This window comes from Haliaeetus albicilla, chromosome 14, assembly GCF_947461875.1.
Source record: "Haliaeetus albicilla chromosome 14, bHalAlb1.1, whole genome shotgun sequence".
Classification (NCBI taxonomy): domain Eukaryota; kingdom Metazoa; phylum Chordata; class Aves; order Accipitriformes; family Accipitridae; genus Haliaeetus; species Haliaeetus albicilla.
The window spans coordinates 36,262,478-36,281,495 of record NC_091496.1 but is presented as its reverse complement, the minus strand read 5'-3'; the positions used below and the strand labels follow the sequence as shown (position 1 = coordinate 36,281,495).

Genomic DNA, 19,018 nt, shown 5'->3' with positions numbered 1-19,018 from the left:
AAAAAAATTTATGAAAAAACTTACCATGTGACTAAGTATTGTAAGAAAACATTCATTATTACCAAGAAGAAAAACTATAAATGTGCACAGTCTCAAATTTTTGTGTGGTCAAAAAAAAAATATCAGTGTATTCCCTTTTACATGCAAAAACTGTTAAAGTTAACAGCAGACCATCTGTAAATTATGCAGTTTGATTAGAATGATTTATTCCACAGTGAAGTCTAAAAAAACTGGATTAGAATTAAATCTCTTACTTTTATTATACACAGAGATATATATTGCTAGATTAAAAATTCTTACGTTTTTTGCCATATAAGAAGCATTTTTGAAGAATATGATGAATCAATAGATTTAATACTTGTTTATTAAGTTTTCCAAGAAAACAGCAAACAATGCTTCTCTAAACTTAGAACGAAATAAGTTTCTAGTTAATAGCTTCTTTGTATCCTTCTCTAACTTGCTTTTCTGTTTGCACATAAACAGGTAACAACTTCTTAACAGAAAACTAATAGAAACCTTGTCCTGGCTATTCATTTGGTAATTCATGGAACTCCAAAACTTAAGCTCCTTCCTTCTCCTTATCTCAAGTTTTATAATCACAGATTGGATGAAAGGTTTTAATTGTACGTTTTTTCCCTGAACACAAGTAATCTGATTTCGTAGTACAGCTGCTTAAGTTATTTGAACTACAACCTCAGATTTTTTTTTATATCTTAGTCTAAAACATCCTCTTGATGATAATAAACCATTCAAATAGGGTTGGTTAGTTAGTTGTTTTTCCACCTGTGGAATAATCTCCCACAGAAGTATACAAATATGAAAAAACAAACCTGACTGCACACAGATCACAAGCCTTCATTCAAGGACTGGGATCAGCAGCAACTAAGCTACAAAAGCAGCTTGGATCTCCATGTTTGGATGAGTTTGTCACATGTATGACACTGAAGAGATAGTTACTCAAAGAAAAGTTAGTATAACAAAATTTGCTGCAGAACTGCCCATTAAAGCTGAGTAATATCTATTTTGGGAGCAGATGACAGTAAAGACATTCCAGAAGAAGTCACTATGAGCTCACTAGAAAAAGTTTCACAGAAGCCAAGCTTCCTGAGCAACAAACATCCCAGTAGCCAATATGAACACTTGACATAAACAGAACCTCTCAGAGACCCCAAAATCCAGCTATTCCTAAGCCTGACTGATCCTGTGCACATTTTAAGAATGTACACAATATTCAGATGCTTCCAGACAAAAAAAAACCCAGCAAAACACAAAAATATTAAGCAGCATTAAAATATGAGACAATATCAGATATCATTAAACTGTAGTGGGTTTTTTACAGCAGATATTCCAATTACTTCCAAAATTAAGTAAATGTAGAAGTTAGAAGAACAGTACACCTAAAAGAAATCCAAATACTGACCAGCTTGGCCATAAAGCTGAAATTCTAAGTTGCAGAGCTGGGTCTCTGCTCCTATATAAAAAGGATCTCAAACTTGAAATCGTTTCTTCCTAGTTTCTTCACAAGAAGAGACAATTATGATGATAATCGATCTTTTAACTTCTACCGATTCGTTCTAATTCTAAGAGAAACAGAATTATAATTTTTGAAGTGTTCCTTCCTATACCGAGCTGAGGTTCCAATTTGGCCACTTTCAAAGTAAATATGTTCTTTTCTTGCAGTAGAAGAAGATTCTCACACCTTTAACACGTTTCTTATTAAAAACTGTCAACGTTCACCACCTGCAGTAGGAAGAAAGAAAAATTGCCAAAAGAAGCAATCGATACAAAGATTGCTGCTATGCTTCCGCTAACAAGAAAGAGGCAGGGAAAATGTGCAGAACATCTTACTCTGTCATTTTCAACTGTCACAACATAGGTTGTGCTGCCATTCAGACAGACCTCGACAGGCTGGAGAAATGGGCAGACAGGAACCTCCTGAAGTTCAATGAGAGGAAATGCAAAGGCCTGCACCTGGGGAGGAATAACCCCAGGCACCAGTACACACTGGGGTGGAGGTGGTGGTGGTGGGGGGGCGACCGCATGGAAAACAGACTGGCAGAGAAGCACCGGGGGTCCTGCTGGGCAAAGAGCTGGACATGAGCCAGCAACGTGTCCTTGGGCCAACATCCTCGTGGGCTGCACCGGGAAAAGCATTGCCAGCAGGTCAAGGGAGGTGATCCTTCCCCTCCACTCGGCACTGGCGAGACACCCCTGGAGTGCTGGGTTCGCTTCTGGGCTCCCCAGTACCAGAGATACAGGGATGTACTGGAGCAAGTTCGGCGGGAGGCCGCAGAGGTGATCAAGGGATTGCGGCATGTGACCTATGTGGAGAGGCTGAGAGAGCCGGGACCGTTCAGCCTGGAGAAGAGAAGTCTCCAAAGTGATTTTATCAAAGGGTAGAAATACCTGGTGGGGGAAGAGTAAAGGAACCTGAGCCAAACTCTTCTCAGCGGTGCCCCCTGAAAGGAGAAGAGGCAATGGGCACAAACCGAAGCACAGGCAATTCCATTTAAATGTAAGAAATTTATTTTACAGTGTAGGTTGTCAAACACTGGAATAGGTTTTCCAGGGAGGCTGTGGAGCCTCCATCCTTGGGGATGCTCAAAACCTGACTGGACACAATCCCAAGCAACCTGCTCTAGGTGACTCTTCTTTGAACAGGGGATTGGACCAGACAATCTCCAGAGGTGCCTTCCAACCTCAACTATTCTACGATTCTGTAAAAAGCTTAGCTGATGTTCTGAAATGATCCTGCCCTTTTCAAGCAATATAAACCTTTCATTCTTTCCAATATTCTATATTTTGACCTTTCTAAATATGGCATTTTATTCCCTGGCCTCAGAATTTATGTTTACAATTCGTAGTTCTCTCAAACAAGCACTACAAAGAGGTAGTCACAGCAGGAACCAGTGCGAGACCAGCGTGTGACCAATGACGGGACTGCAGGAAGGTAGCTGGATGTATACTATTTGTGATGACAAACTAATACTCCTAATGCATCTCACACAGAAGACTCAAACCCAAGTGTGTAATATTTCTACCCTTTTAAACATTTATTAGATTTTTCATCGTTTTAAACAGATGTAAAAACCTGTCCCCATTACTGCTTGTTGATAGTTTCTATCTGAATCTACTAAATTTTGCAAATTTTCCACTATTACATTGCATTTGAATACCAAATTTCAATCCATCTTTCTGATACCTGACAAACCTCAAAAACATGCCTTCATCTTCATTTGCTGGCTTACTTATAGCCTCCACTGACACCAGTATTCTCAGTTATCGTTTTCCTTGTCCCCAGATCAAACATCTTCCAGGACATATTCTTTAATTTATATATTGCTCCTGAATGCCTTCCATAAAGTGGAATGGAAATCTGGCAGAATAAAAGCAGGTACCAACACCAAGAATATCTTCCTACCCAAACTTCCAAAAAGAATCCGTGACATTGAGTTATCTAAATTCTTTTAACTTCCAAAATCTATGTTTAAAATTTGACTCAGAATTTACATTTCTACTAGACGTTTTTTGAGGTCAGAGACTAGACTTCAAGTATTTTGCATCCCATTCTCTCTGCTGCTCTACATTCTCAATTCATTGTGTCATAACATCTTGGTAAGCAAGATTACGCTGTTCATACTAAGCTTAAATTGAACTCAGACTTCATTAAGCAACTCAATAAAAGCTAGTGTTCCTAATAAAAGCCCTTGACATAAACCACCAAAAATAAGAATCTGTCCTTCAAACGATAAGCAATGATAATATAAAAATGTTTTAAAACAACAGTGAACCTCAATTAAATGAATGCAGAATATCAAAAGAAATAAAAGGAACTTAAAAGAACTTTTCCTGAAAGATATGTTCAAGAACCAGCCAACAATGGGAGAAAACACAGTTAACTATCTGTAAGGCTGAGATCATGTTAGTTTACTAGTTAACTAGTTCCAACTGTTCTTCAAAACCAACAGAACATGTTTTAGATTCTGGAAACAATATTAAAAAAAGTTTATCCATTAAATGAGAAGAACCACACTCAAGTCTTTCTACTCACTTGCCATTATCAAGGTACTGTTGATAATGGCAGCAGGAAGAACAGAAAAGAAAGAGAACATTGTGCTCTCTTAATTGACGACAGCCCAACAAAGAACAAAAGCAACATGCTGGTAATGAGAACTGCAATTTAAATAATGGTTATGTGTAAATATTGTGCTCTGGAGATAAAAGGACAAGCTATCCATGGGAACATTTAGATATAAAAAAATACTGATAAAATACATATATCTATGTTCGCCTAACAGATACATTATGCTTTGAAACAGAAATCTAAATAAAATAAGCCAAGTTTTACGGTTTTCTACTATGGATTTTTTTTTTTCTATTTTTAAGCAGGATAACATGTATCACTGACTGAAATCAACAAAATTAAGCAGCGTACATGCAGGAATTCACCATTATTAATATGTAACGCTTATAACAAATACACTATTCAGCATATTTTCAGCTAAAACATCTGAAGGCTGATTTTCAAAATAAAATGCCACTTTTAAAAACAGGCTTTTTTTAAAGCAAAATAACATGTGAAAATAGTTAAGCTATAGTGAATAATATGACTTAAATTCACAACTTACTTAGGAGTTGAAGGACCTCTTGGCCATGTCCCATCCTCATTCTTCTGTTCTATCACCAGTACCTATCACAAAAAGTGTAATAAGAAAACTGAAATAAAAGTATCATTAGATTGCTTTCTGTTCCAATCTTTTTAATGGATTTGCTGATGTGTAATTGAGATAGAAAAGACTGATGTTTAAGTTACCATTCCCTGAGGTTCAAGAATATTCTATTCAATTACACTGCATTTTCCTCTTGCTCTATTCACTTTTTTCTCCCCACAACTTAATTTGTGCAACTTTGGTCAAGCCACTTAACATTTGTATGCCTCAACAATCCATAGATAAAATGGCAAGACCTTACCTCTCAAAGAGGTCAGAAGACGACTTGCAATGTCTAAACAGCATCTATGAATCTATAGAAATCACATGTCTGTACAACAGCCCTGTTAAGGAAGGGATATTCCTGAAGGAATTTTGCCTCTCATACACACAGATTGGTAGGGAAAAAAACCACCAAACCCAAAACCTCAAACCAAACCATTTTCTGCCTTGATAACCTTAAAATCATACTTGTCTGGTTACTCCTGTATTTGTTGCAAAAGCATTAATCTAATATTAATTTTCCAGTGGGACAGTTGGTTAATGAAATTAATTTCATTCAAGTTGTTATTGGTACAAAAGGGAGTACAGAACACTCAGTCCTAAACACAGGCATCAAGTGCCATTTGAAACGCATTTAGGTATTTCAGATATCTGCCCTATGCTGGCAGATATGACACAGGACCTACAAAAAGCTCATGCCTTTCTGGATTGACAGCTGGGATAGCCTAGATCATCTGAAATGGCAACTAGACTCCAATACTTAAACTGAATCTAACTCTTAATTTCCAATGCAACTAATTCTGCTTAACTGTACACTGATGTTTCAGGATGCTAATTAACTGCCATGCTGAGCCCATATGTGTCTACACAGTGACATACATTCATTCACATATGCACTTACGCTCAAGACCTTATACATAAGTCATGCTGCCACTTGAAGATGTAATCACATTTTCAGTCTGAAGACATTAAGACATTACATTGAAAACCAGCTTTCTATCATGAGCTGCTTTCTATCTGGAAAAGATTAGTCTGCTATCTTTGGTCATGAATGCTGTAAGACAGATTCTGCTATACTTCCTTCCATTGGCTCTAAGAGACTACTAAATAAAAGGAAGATTTAGACTTAGAAGTTCAATGAAACCCCTAAAGACTCACTTCAGAAACCAATTAATAAATTCAAAACATTGATTTACTCAACCACACGCATAGTTTAGAATTACACCGTAAAAAAATTACTATTAGGTTAGATAGACTGTAAATAGTCAGAATAACTATTATTAGATTAGGAGGCTCAGCAAGAAAAACAACAACCTTGTGTGTCAGCAAGTGCAACTGACCAAACACACATGGTCTACCACGACATTCTGCATTTTCAGAAACCATGGTTAAACTTGGTTTTGAACAATATTTGTTTTGCTGAAAGTACAGATGTCACCTAGAGATCTTTTTATGGCTGTATTAGACCATGCTTGCTTCATAGTTAATGTTTCACTAGGATAGAGGCAATTTGCAAGTTATGTCTTTGATGCAAATCTTTTATGGGACATGCGGGCTTTTCCAGCAGGACCTCTGAATTGTTAGAATTACCTATGTTAGGGTTTAGGTGCATGCAGCATGAAGCTAAAGGGCACAATAGTTCATGCTGTTATTTTGGTGCACTGATTACTTACCTTCCATGCCATAAAAGAAAACTGAAGCACGGCATAAATACTGCTGGTAAGTAGGTTAGAGTCAAGTATTTCAAGGCAAAAGGAAATACTTTAATATAATCTTGCCTACAACTACTGCCATGAAATTTCATCCATTCATACTTGTAGTACAACAGCATAAAATACAGCTGCTGAAAAAAAATCCAAGTCTATTTGAAGACTAAAGAATCAATGTAATAATCTGAAAAGTTATTCTAATAATGAAATTGTTCAATCAGTTTGCATTTCTATTTGTGTAGCTTTAACATCCAATCTTTGTTCTTTATATACATCTGAAAAGGTAAAAAAATTATCTTGTAAGAAATCCTCCCATAAAGGGATTTTAAAGTGATATTGTCTCATGCTAAAGCAGGTTTTCAAGCTGTTTTGTCTCTATAGTTCTTATTTGAATTATTTTCATTTTTTCTTAATTTCTTTCTGATATCTGGACAGTAGAATTTGAGTAGAAGACATTATTCTTTTAAAGTACCTAAAAAGTTCTTCAAATTTGGGGTTCCATTATGGGAACACATCCCAGATCTTAGGAATATTTTTTTATTTCAGATTTTACAAAATCCAAAGTCAACAATGTTATGTTCATTTACTTTTAATTCACCAGGAGAGTTAAACTCATCTTTAATCTTAAAAATATACTCAAAGACTACTTTTATTTTGATGACTTTGTTTATAAAATCCTCTATCCTAACACAATCTATTAAAAGGCAATTTTCATTTAAAAAGAAGAAAAATTCATTGGGTAGAGCTACATTTTCATGAGCAAAAAAATAAATGTATTAAAAAAAGGAAATAATATTACACTGTACCTGTCCCTGGTATAAACCAGCATCCTGTATGGTACTGTCTGGTTTATTCAAAGGTTCAAAAGTATTACTCATGTATTTGTTCCACAATCTGGTCTCTTTTTCACCTGGAATATTGAAGATTTTTCTTATCTCTTTTTCAATTGTATCTGTTTTGAAAGGGAGAGAACACAAGTTTAGCATTTCACTACACAAACAGTATAAGGCTGAATAAAGCATCAGAATCACCTACTTTTTTCTTATATTCAAAATATGAACAAAACTGTAGAAATAGCCATGCAACTACATGTCCTACATGTTGTAGGACAAGCAGGAAGTTGCTAGTTTGCTTACCTTTAAAATGGAAACAGAGGACTATTTTATCCCCTCCTGAATCTCTTAGCAAAGCAGACCAAATAAAGACAAGGTGATAAATAACAGATGACATGAGGTACCTAGGTACCCATCTACTAATTTCTCAGAGTGTGGGTAACACAGGAGTGTGGACGGGTAGGGCATGATTAAAACCGAGACTGGCAGCAAAACCAGGAGCAGGAATGGCAAGTCATTCTGTTCCTCTCCCTAAATCAAACCCTTTTTGGTTTTCACTTTTCTACTACCCATATCCCAGTGCAATTATCACCAAGCACAACATACATGTGTAAAGTTTAATTTACATGCTCACAGAAATTAAAGACCACTCTTTAAAACTGAAGTGCATAAATTTATTTTAAAAGGACAACAAAAGATTTTATGTTCCTGAAAGATTTAACATAAAAATGGTCTACCAGCTCTTACTCTACCTGACAGAAATATAATCAGTGTTACATAATTTTAAGGTAGTAGAACTATTGTCTACAACTGGAATTTAAGAAGTTCATAATTAACTCCATTCTCCTTATGCAAAAGTAGAGTTTTTTAAAGACTTCTTTAATTTGAACTAACATGTGCAGTGCTACATCATAGCAACCTCACTTAGATTATTTTTTTTTAACCGGTACACTCATAAAGCCCCTTGGCAGCCAAGTCTCATAACAGCTAACATAGAAAACAAAATAGGAGTCAAGAAACATACAGTTTATTCCTGATGATCACTGAAAACGCAATTATAAAAATGGGCACTGTAAGCTCTTTGAGAGACATTCTCCTGAAGTCTCAGGATAAAATACCAGTGTTTCAGCTCCTCTAGAATTCCCCTTGTCACCTTTTACTTAAGATTATTATTTTCTCTTCTAATAACAACAACTATGTTAAATATGAAAAGTCAAAATGAGACTTGAAGCTTAAGAGTATCTTGTAAAAATCCTGCCATTGGCTCGTGAAATGCATGACAACTGGCCAATATAAAATTTGTAGATATTGTAGACAACTGAATACAATTTTCTTCTATACTAGTTAACACACATTTTAGTATGAAAGCAAGCGTTAGACTGGATCACTTGTTTCTGCAACAGAGATAATCTGTAGGCAAGGTAGGTGCTATAAACAAGATAACAGGCTGTTACTTCATTTGTTGACTTTAAAAAAAAAGTACTGTGAATCAAAATTCAATCAATTATTTCAAATAACTGTATTTGAATGTAAGAATGAATCTACTCAGCAACAATCTTAAAAAAAATATTCCAGATTTATCAATGACTTTCACTAAAAGAATTTACAAAAGATAATTTTTCACTATCTTATTAATACCATGAGAATTAATTATTTGAGCATTGCAGCTTGTATTCTTTGGGAGTATTAAGTTAACATTTATTATGTTAATTTTCAACATATTCCAGCTTCACTAACAGAACTGTTATGAGACAGGAAGCATCAATCCTATCAGATGACTACACATTATGTCCAAGACTCTGGGAAGGGCATGTTCCACCTGACTATTATGCTAATTTTGAGACTGTGAAACTAAGGTTCGTTTACGTACTTCCATGAACATAACCAATGCACACTTTGTAATTCTTCCCTCCACGCCCCAGCAAGTATCATTGAAGTGCTGGCTTATGATCTAAAGTGAAAGTGCCTGTTCCAGTGTAAATGAAAACATTACATGCAAATATGTGTGGTCTGAGGCGTACTGTGTATGGGGTTCTCCTCTAGTAGTGTTATACACATCCCATGTACGAGATGAATAGTACTAGGATGAAGTCTGAGAGAGACGGGAAGAACTGCCCTTTAAAGATGCCTCTCACCCCAAAAGCTATATAGCACCAATTTGAGATAGTTCAATTTGAGAGTCAAAGGTTATGGATCCTATATAGGATATATCCTGTATCATTAAAAAAATCAGACAGCTCCTCCAAAAAAAACCAGCTGCATGATTTAAGTACTATTTTGCAAGACTACATGGAAGAGTCTTGATGAGATGCTGGAGAAGTTCAGTGTATCCTAATACAAGTACACCCTGACTCCTAAAGGCTAGTGCTATCACAAATATTGGCTAAAGGAAACTGCAGTAAAATGTTAATCTGTACTTTGAAACAGTAATCCCAGCGTCCCTAAGAAGGGACAGGCTAGTCACAGATCGCAGAATAAATTGTCCTCAAGGGTGGCAAGTTTTACATTCTTGTATTCTGCAGCAAATTAAAGGGAAAGATGCATCAAAGCCATTTGCCACGATAATTTACTAGCAAAAGTCCAAAAAAGTCCATTAGATGCAGAGCCACTGGTGTAATCTACAAAATTTATCAGCTCAGTTTTGAACTGGTTTTGGCACTGCAGACACAACCTGACTCCTATTCGTCCATAACAGAGGCTATAGACAGTCTTTCTGTCATTTTGTGGTTTGTAAGACTCTTGAATAAAGGTAGAAAAGGCCTACACATTAGCTGATGACTTAGTTTTATTGTACTTTCATATGATTTAGACTCCTGAATGGATCATTAACTCATTTTCACTCAGAAATCCTGATGTTCCCTAGGATAAGCAACAATAACTAGACTGAAATGCTGCCTGAACTACATCCATTGTCTAGCTCACTTTCTTTTTAGAATTAAACCCGCCTCCCAAAAGTTAGTCATCAATCAGTCACAAAGTTAATATGCACTGCCCCAAGGCAAGAGTCCTCAATTGTAAGAGATGCCTAAGAAGGTCCAAAGAACATATTAGATGTTTCCAGCACGACCCCAAGAAAATGACTGTCATTATTAGGTCTACCCTCTATAATTGTTTTTTCCTACCTTGTACTAACTTATTCACATACAGCTTAGCTTAGTTTCTATTTGAACGGAAAAGCAAAGGTATTGCAGGAATAACACGCATTTGAAGATTGGTAGGTGAATATTATATTGTGCTCCGAGTATTTAAGTTGCTCCAAAACTTTCTCTGTTTATGTGAATTAAGGAAGGTCTTGCCTTGGATCTTTTGAGGGCAGTAAATAATGTAATCAATTATGGTGGGTAGAAAAATTGAAACTTTTTGAAAAGACCATAGTACCTTATGCCCACTCACTTCAGAGGGGCTGATACTGAGTCTTTGGTACTACAAGTCTTCTGCAGCCGTAATGAAAATGCATCCCTGGCATATGCAAGGAAGGGTGAAAAGTAACCAAGATTCTACGAGATTCCTCTTGTATATTATTTATTGATATAATGAGTATCTCTGCTATGTATTTGATGAATTCCAGAACTACCTTAAATACACTTAAGGTATGGACCGGGGGGGGGAGAGGGGGGGCAGGGAATCACCATCTTATTAATGGATAAGAGAAAAACCTCAGGGATCAACGATTCTTTCACTCTTAAAAGCGGGTTTAATTTTTCTAGCTCTTCTTCTAAGATACAAACTCTTTTGGATGTCCTGGCTAGGATAGCCCTGCTTGGTGCTCTGCGTAAGAAGATTCAGCTTCAGAAAAGGCGTGTTTTAAGGCTTCCAAGAGCATGTCATCCACATCTCACGAAAGCAAGTAAGGCCAGTGTCTGCAAAGGGGTTGCCAGTGAGCCTGGCTGTTTCTCATTACCCTTTATGACAATTTTCTCACAACTGTAATTCTCTCTCTGCTAAGAAACAATGAATACATCTCCAAGTAACAGTCATTCCAAAATGCCCTGCTTCTGATTAGAAAAAGAAAATATCAGAAATTCAACCATTACCTATAATTCCAATGATACAATTAAATTCAGTATAGCTGCAAAATACCTTGTATTTGGTCCTCAGGGAAGGATAATGTTAAATTGGTTTTTCTAAGTTTCTGGGTTTGCTTACAGAATAATGAAGTACATCTCCCAAGTTAAACCAGATCTCAAAAAAGGCCAATTAACATGCAACACTGAAGCCCTGTTTCAAGGACAAATTTTGTAATTTTTAAGTTTCTACTCTAATAGAAGCAGATATTACTTAACTTAAGGATTAAAATTTAACGATGTAAAATGATTCTGTTTTTAAAGCAAGCAATCTGCAAAGAATTAAACTGTAGGAAGTATAAGTCACTACCCATAATGTAAAGAGAAGCAAAACCTGAAAAAACTACATTGTTGTCAAAGAATGTAAACAAAGAGTAATGGCTGGGCATAAAGCACCAAGGGCATAAAGTACAATTTTAACTGCACAAATACAGCTAATTGAAAGACTCTCATCTCAGATATACATGCACAAATACACCAAAAATAGAGTTTAAATGATCGGCAATATCTTTGCATATGTTCTGATTGTTATTTTCAGAGCCAAATGTTATCAAAATATGGTTTCAAACAATGACACAATGGTCAAAGAGCAGGCAAAATAACTATAAAGGTAAGTTAAAGGTTTAATACAGGACTCGGTTACTGTAAAAGATTGTGCCTAGCCTGCCACTTCACAGCCCAAAGAATAGTGCCTTTGTAGGTCACCTTTAGCCATTAATTTATAAATTCAATTCATTCTTCTGTTTTGTAATATACCCTTCTCTTTATATATATATATGTATGACTCAAAAGTGTTGGCTAGTGAAAGACATGAATAGAAACACATAAAAAAAAAGTACATTTCTTACACACCAAAAGACAACAAAAAGTACTACGGAATCCAATAAAGATAATGAGAAACATCCCACTGTTCACTTCCTGAGAAGCGCAAACCTCAGAGTTAACACAGATGCCTAGATAATAAAATACACAATTATTTTTTTTAATTGTATTAAAAATCCTAAATATTCCAAATCATTTAACTTTTCATTTTGACCCAAACAAGACTAATCCCATCCTTTTTAATGGTTACCATACCCATCTATCATTTTACCTAGAGACTTACTTATTCAGAACTTGCTACCAAGCACTATTTAAACAAGTAACAATCGTATATTTTTAAAAACAGTTGTGCATACCTATTGTATCAGCTTTACTAAATCTTCGTGTAACAACATTGTTCATATTTCCATTTTCACAAAGCTTTAATTCTGTTAGGTATACTTCTACTTTGCAGTGCTTTACAAACATACCCTGTTCAACGACCTGAAAAACAGATTGGGATCAGGTATCAGTCCAAACATGTTTTCATATACACACTTCAAAATATTTTTCAGAAGTCTTCAAGAAACTGAAGTTCAGGGAATGTAAGACACTTAATAAATGCCAAAAATTAGAACTAAAATTCTCTTATAACTTTTTAGAAATAGGGTAAACTAAGAAGTAATTTTTTTTCCATGATCATGTTGTCTTACCCATGTATAACACCACCATGAATTTCAAAGTGTTAAGTACGGGGAAAATCACAAATACGCATACTTAACCAAAAGATAAGATACTTGATCAAAACCACCAGAAGTTATTTTTATTTCAAAACACATTCATTGTATGCTACTTCATCAAAACATGAAGAACTAGTCTTCACAGTTAAAGAATACTTATCAGAAACAGAATACACACTACTAAAATCTGGATATCACATTTTTAAACAAATCCTGTATTTAAACAAGACCTACAAATCTTCCACTTATATTCTGATAATGAATATATTCATTTGAAATTCCACCTACTTATAACAGATGCTTATTATATGTTCATTTTTGTAACACCTATTACAAAATAGTTAAGTATACAGGAATTTTTTTTATAAAAGTAAAATGTATAAAAAAATATTCAGGGTCACCTCTTAAATGTTTTTCCCTTTGATCTTCCAAAGTGTAACTGCAGTACTTAGTCATGTAGACTGTTCCAAAAATAACCATCAGCCTGATATGTGATACATCTGACAAATACGGTAAAAAAAAAAAGCCACCAGCTAATTGCTAGGAGAGATCTGCTATCTGCTGTACAAATATAACTTGTATGCATGTACAGTAGGAAAAAAAAAATTAGTGAATGATTTCACTGCTGTTCAGTAGTTTGCCTTAGCTTTAATGACTGCGAACCATGACATTTAAATAAAAATGCATCTTAATTTGAGTAGCTTAGTAAGGTTTTCAGCTACTACAGTAACAACAAAACAGTTGGCAGTAAACAAAACTGTGCAGTATGGCTAAGACAGTTCTGAGAATAAAACTGACGCGGTAGTGGCAGTATTACCACATCGTATTACATAAAGTCAAAATGTTATTTGACATGGATCAAGTACAACATTTTACCAATTTAAAATCTGGATCCATGTTTCAAAAAAAGTTGACGCAACAAAGGGGATGAACGAAAAGTATCATCCCACCTCTATGAAAAAACATCAAGGCAGACAGGAGAAAGAATCATGAACAAATGACAAAAGCATCAGAAAGAAAAATTCTGAACTGGAATATGCATCTCGGAGGATAACTACTGTTCGTATTGGCAGAAAAGAATGAAGCTATGCCAGTTTACCTGGCCTCTCATTATACTCCATGTATTTTTCCAGTTAGTTCCTCCCAAGTAGAAGGCAAGTTACTCAAATTTCCCTTCTCTCTCCTTCCAATTTCCCCCCAAAGTGAAAAAATTACAGAACTTTTACTTTACCATGATGATGGAAGAGCATTCAGTTTGCTGAAATCCATCTTCAGGAAAAACAGTAACAAGGTGATAACAGATATATCTTTAAAGAAGGAGAGCCATTTTAATGGATTTCAGCTCTTACAGAACTGGAGAAAAAGAAAGAGACATTCCAGGGATGTCTCTTTAAAAAAAGATCTCTTTTATTGCATTAAAGAGAATGTTAAAAAAAACCACAACAAACTACTACTATTGCTGACCAAATGAATCTTGAAGACACAAAATTCTTCTATAGCTAAATCTGGCATTTGTTTGAAAGGAATGCACTTCAAGTAAATGGCCAGCATGCACGTAGTTAGACCACACTCATGTCATAGGACAAAAAAAAAAAAAAAAAAAGATGTATTACACCAGAAGTCATATCAAACTAAATTCTAATCATAATACTCTTTCAGCAGTTTTTCAGGAATTAAAATAAAGATCCCTGTAACTGAAAGAATATGCCCTAATGGTCAATTTAGAAATGGCAAACATACCAATGTGTATTTTAAAACTTAAGTAATTCAGTCCAGTGAGGATGCAACTGTAATCGTTAACCTGAATATCTTAAGAAATAATACAAACAAATTACCTGATCAATAAACTGGTAAAACGTCCTATCACCTTAATAATACTGATGGTATATGCTGGAGCAAACAAAAATTAACATCAAAGATGTTAATTTTTAAGTATCTCATACTGACAGAGGGCCACAGTATCCACCGTATCATGGACTACAGTACCCGTGTTGAGGTAAGCTTTTGACTTAAAGGAAAAAACTCCCTTAGCAAGCTGCTGAACACAGAAGACTGTGCTCATCAGAAAAGGAACCAACAATTACTCTGACAGTGTTAACATTATCAGAGCTAGGTTTTTCACTAACATAGTCAATACAGTTTTAGGGCTTTATACTTAATTACAAAATCATTTGCATTAATAGACTTACAAGCTTCTAAATGAAGTTCTTCTTGAAATATTAGAGGGCTTACTTCCAGAAAAAAAAAAATAGTATTACATCCTTTGCATCCTCATTTCTCAATATTAAAAACTTAAGCCCCTAAAATCTGAGTAAGAATTAGGTATCTATAAGCAACTAAGGCAGAAGTTGTCTATATGATTATCACAGGCCAGGACTTAGAATCTTCTAATAAATTTCTGTGCAACTCTTGCATATTTGCAGGACTATATCTGAATCATATTCATCCCAATGGATAATTTAAGAGTACCTTGCGTGCTATTGGCTCTTGGCCGTCCATCAGTGTGTACCAGCTAACTAGCCTATTCCAGCCTTCGGTTGGCAAAAGGATGTAGTCCAGCTCATCAATGAGATGTTCCTTGAGAGACTGAGAATCACCATCTGTAAGAGAAAGATATTTTTACTTGAATACTGCAATTCTGTTACTTGAGTTTTTAATGTAACATTTTTCATATAAATAGCAAAAAAAAAAATTTCCAAGTCACAGTTATTAGTATTATGGTGTTCAAAGCAGTTCATGCATAGCACACCTATTACTGGTAGCATTCCTGCACTCAGGAACCCAAGTGACAACTCCGTATCCTCATGCAATCATAAGTGCCTAACTTGTTACCACACACCACCATAGCCTTCAGAGAAACCAATCCATTTCTCTACCCACTTCGCACATATTCCCCCATCACCATGGATACTTCCATTTCATGCTACAGTTGCATCCTTCACTGAAAACGCAGGAATGGGTAGTTACAGCAGATCCAAGACAAAGTTTGAAGTCATTCAATCCATGTCAGACTGAGAAAATAACATGGTACAACCCTCCTACTTAAAGGATACTATGTACTCTGGAAACACAGTCCCTACAAAATTCTTCACAGGGACAGTGAGATGCAACACTTGAAAGAAGTACAAGTTGGTAACCTATTTACGTAAGTAGCATGCTTTTAGCTTTGGTTCAATCCTTATTACAGGAGTAAGATAGCAGCTATCCTATATGCGTAAGAGGTGATTCCAGACCTGAGCCATTGTGCGCCTCAGACAATTAGGGCAGCTGTCTTTCCATCTGAAGTACCTAACTACAGGCCAGCAAACATCCCTCTGTACAGAGGGAGATCAAACAGGGAGACCCACACATTCAGCTCCAAAGAATAAATCAGAATGACAAGGTTAATGAAGTATGAAAATAAATAGACTATGTACAAAGAATAAATAGACTGTAATAAATATACAGTCTATTTATTTTCATTGTCCTAAGTGAATAAACTGCAGAATTACACACTGCACAATTAAAACTGAGCATAAAAGTAACCTTAAATAATCTCAAATTGCTTCAAGTATTGGCCTTCCTCTCAGATTTACTTTTTTTTTTTTAAGTATACTTCTAAGCAAAATGAATATTGTTACCTACATTTTTTGCAAGGACAAAAATAAGCGCATGCTATGCACCTATGAAAAGCACTAAGGTCCTCTCATGTGATCGTATTTCTGTACTTCTCTTCTTTCTCCTTTGTACAGACAGATTCAGCAAACACAGCATAACGTGACTTCAATTAAAAAAATATTATCCTGAGCATTAAAAGAGGCACACTTTAAAAATTAAAGGTCCTTTAATAATAACACCTTTTTTTTTTTTTTAATAAGAATTTAACAAAACATGTTTCAACATGACCTTTTCTGTAGGAGGGCAACACTACTGAGGACATTTAAGAGATGTTTAAGAGATGTGTTCAGTTCCTGGTGGGAAGATTAAACACGATTCAGCTTACAAAGACTCTAGAAATCTCCCTACTCTACCTGCACTTGCTATACCTTCAGTTGGTTTAAAGGGTTTCTGGTTTTAAGGGAAAATAAGGGAAAAAAGCAATGCTTTTTGCTTTAGTCACCTAAATGGTGAAAATATGGGCAAGGAAGGATGCACAGCTTGCTTCTGCTCTTACTATTTTAACACTGGTGGTGACTCCCTTTCCTTCTCCAGCTAAGTACCTTGATGTGTGAGCAAAACATTGGAGACGCATACTGTTCTGGTTCATGTAGTTTAAGTGTACAATATTTGTTACTACCATTAGCTAGCTGCTCAGAGGTGGCAAAAAGATACTGTTTCCATAATATGTAATCCCTGCAGTTTAGAGATGACTTCATGCAGTCAAGAAGGTACAATATGGTTTGCATGCACTTTCCCCAATAAAAATTGTCAATGTGGGAAGAACTAAACAAAAACACCCCTAACAACAACAAAACCCCCAAGATACAGCCAGGCTAAGTGTTAGAATCATGAAGTTATTTTAGAAAAAGGGATAATCAAGTTCGGAAATAGCCAAAGTATTTGTTGCAATTTTAGCAAGAAAAAAACAAAAGGGCAACACAGAAGGCAACAAAGGAAAGTGGAAGAAAACCTCAGGCTTTGGATTCTACTTTGGGAGCCAGAGTACATAAATTTCTCAAGCAAAAAGTAAAATGGAATTTCACATAAACATCTCAGTGAACATACAGGTAAATAAAAATTCAGTTCTTCATGGAGATAAATATAATAAATGTGACCTAATAAATGAGACTTCAATCAATGCACTTGTTTAAAAGGTACTTTCCTTTTTTCCCCTCAGTCTGTTTCATCCTATCCTAAAAGTAACAATTTTCAAGACTCAAATTTTGGTTCAAAACTGTCTTGACTGATTAGGAAAAAATCTATATGCAAGAACTATATCCAAGAAACATTTGCTGAAACAATTCACAACTTCCACTATCAATTCTTACTTGGCCCACTCAATACTATGCATATGGTGGTTTCATTATAACTGGGAGCAAGGTGTGGGGAGAAATCACAAACACATCCTCAGGCCCACGTATCTCTCTAAAAAGTTCACACTGTATTTCTGCACTGATCTGATATTGCTACAGGAGTTTATAGTGAGAAGATATAATTTGGATTCCATTCTTTCTAAAATCCCCAACATTTTTTCCAGTGTAATTTTTTCAGAACCTTATTCCAAAGAAGTCCCCTGACTCTGATGACTCAGTCCCTCATACGCAACACGGTTTTCTATGATCAGCTAAATGACTACTTCCTTGTGCTTGCTTTGCTAATCTGAAGTTGTCTACATATCTCTTCTGAAGACAGCACATGTGCGTTCCATTACATACAGCAACATTTTTGCATATGTTGAGATTAACTGAAATCTCTGCCTGTTACTTTCCACTGCTCCCATTTCATCCAAATATTCTGGAAATAAGGGAACAATATTTAAGTAACATAAGCACAACACACTGCTTCAGTTTCCTAGAATCAGTCTTTCTTGAATTTAATAATAGTTTTCCTTACCACTGGGTTGTGCAGCAGAGTATCTGAGAAAGCATGCCGCTTTTAGATTATTTTATATTCTTTAAATCAGATGCAAATTTTCAGACTTAACACTTAAGAAGAGCAGTATGAGAGCAACTAGTGCATACGACATGTCAAAGATAGGATTAAAACCCAAGCATTTTCAGGTTCAGTTTATGCTACATAGGAAACCTAGTACAGAGGATTGCTGCTTTGTAGCAGGGGAAGGTAACAGCTACTATTTGCTGAGCACTAATGCCCTTAATTTTAAAACTGCCTTCACACAGGAACAGTAGATGTCAGACAGTAATTGGATGCATGGTATCACTGCCAATGCAGAGCCATAGTTTTAGAACCATGAATGAGCAAAAAGTGAAGTTCATAAACCCCAATGCTGTGTTTACTTTGAAAGGGGTATGCACAGTGTCAAAACGATAGTAAGAATACAGGTTTTCAGGAGCTTTTAGCAAAATGGCTAACATGCGTTTAGATTTGGACAGCTAGATTTAGATTTTGTACAGGCTTCACATCCACAGTAACTTTAAACATAATCTGAACATGTGTGTAGATTAAGTTATAAATAATACAGATCAACTAACACAGTGCTTTGCACATCTAGAAATCACC

The 19,018-nt window shown here is 35.6% G+C and overlaps 1 protein-coding gene across 3 annotated transcripts in view; it reads right to left on the bottom strand.

The window, feature by feature from the left end:
- USP15 (ubiquitin specific peptidase 15) overlaps positions 1-19,018 on the bottom strand; it is a 72,861-nt gene that overhangs the window by 34,902 nt on the left and 18,941 nt on the right. For 2 of the 3 annotated variants that reach the window (XM_069802271.1, XM_069802269.1), the window contains exons 3-6: positions 15,329-15,459; positions 12,497-12,623; positions 7,228-7,373; positions 4,629-4,690 (exon numbers count right to left, since the gene is read on the bottom strand). In XM_069802271.1, the coding sequence (XP_069658372.1) occupies positions 4,629-4,690; positions 7,228-7,373; positions 12,497-12,623; positions 15,329-15,459 (466 nt within the window). Of the gene's footprint in view, positions 1-4,628; positions 4,691-7,227; positions 7,374-12,496; positions 12,624-13,260; positions 13,321-15,328; positions 15,460-19,018 lie in introns of those variants that run through there. The other variant, XM_069802270.1, reaches the window with a different exon arrangement.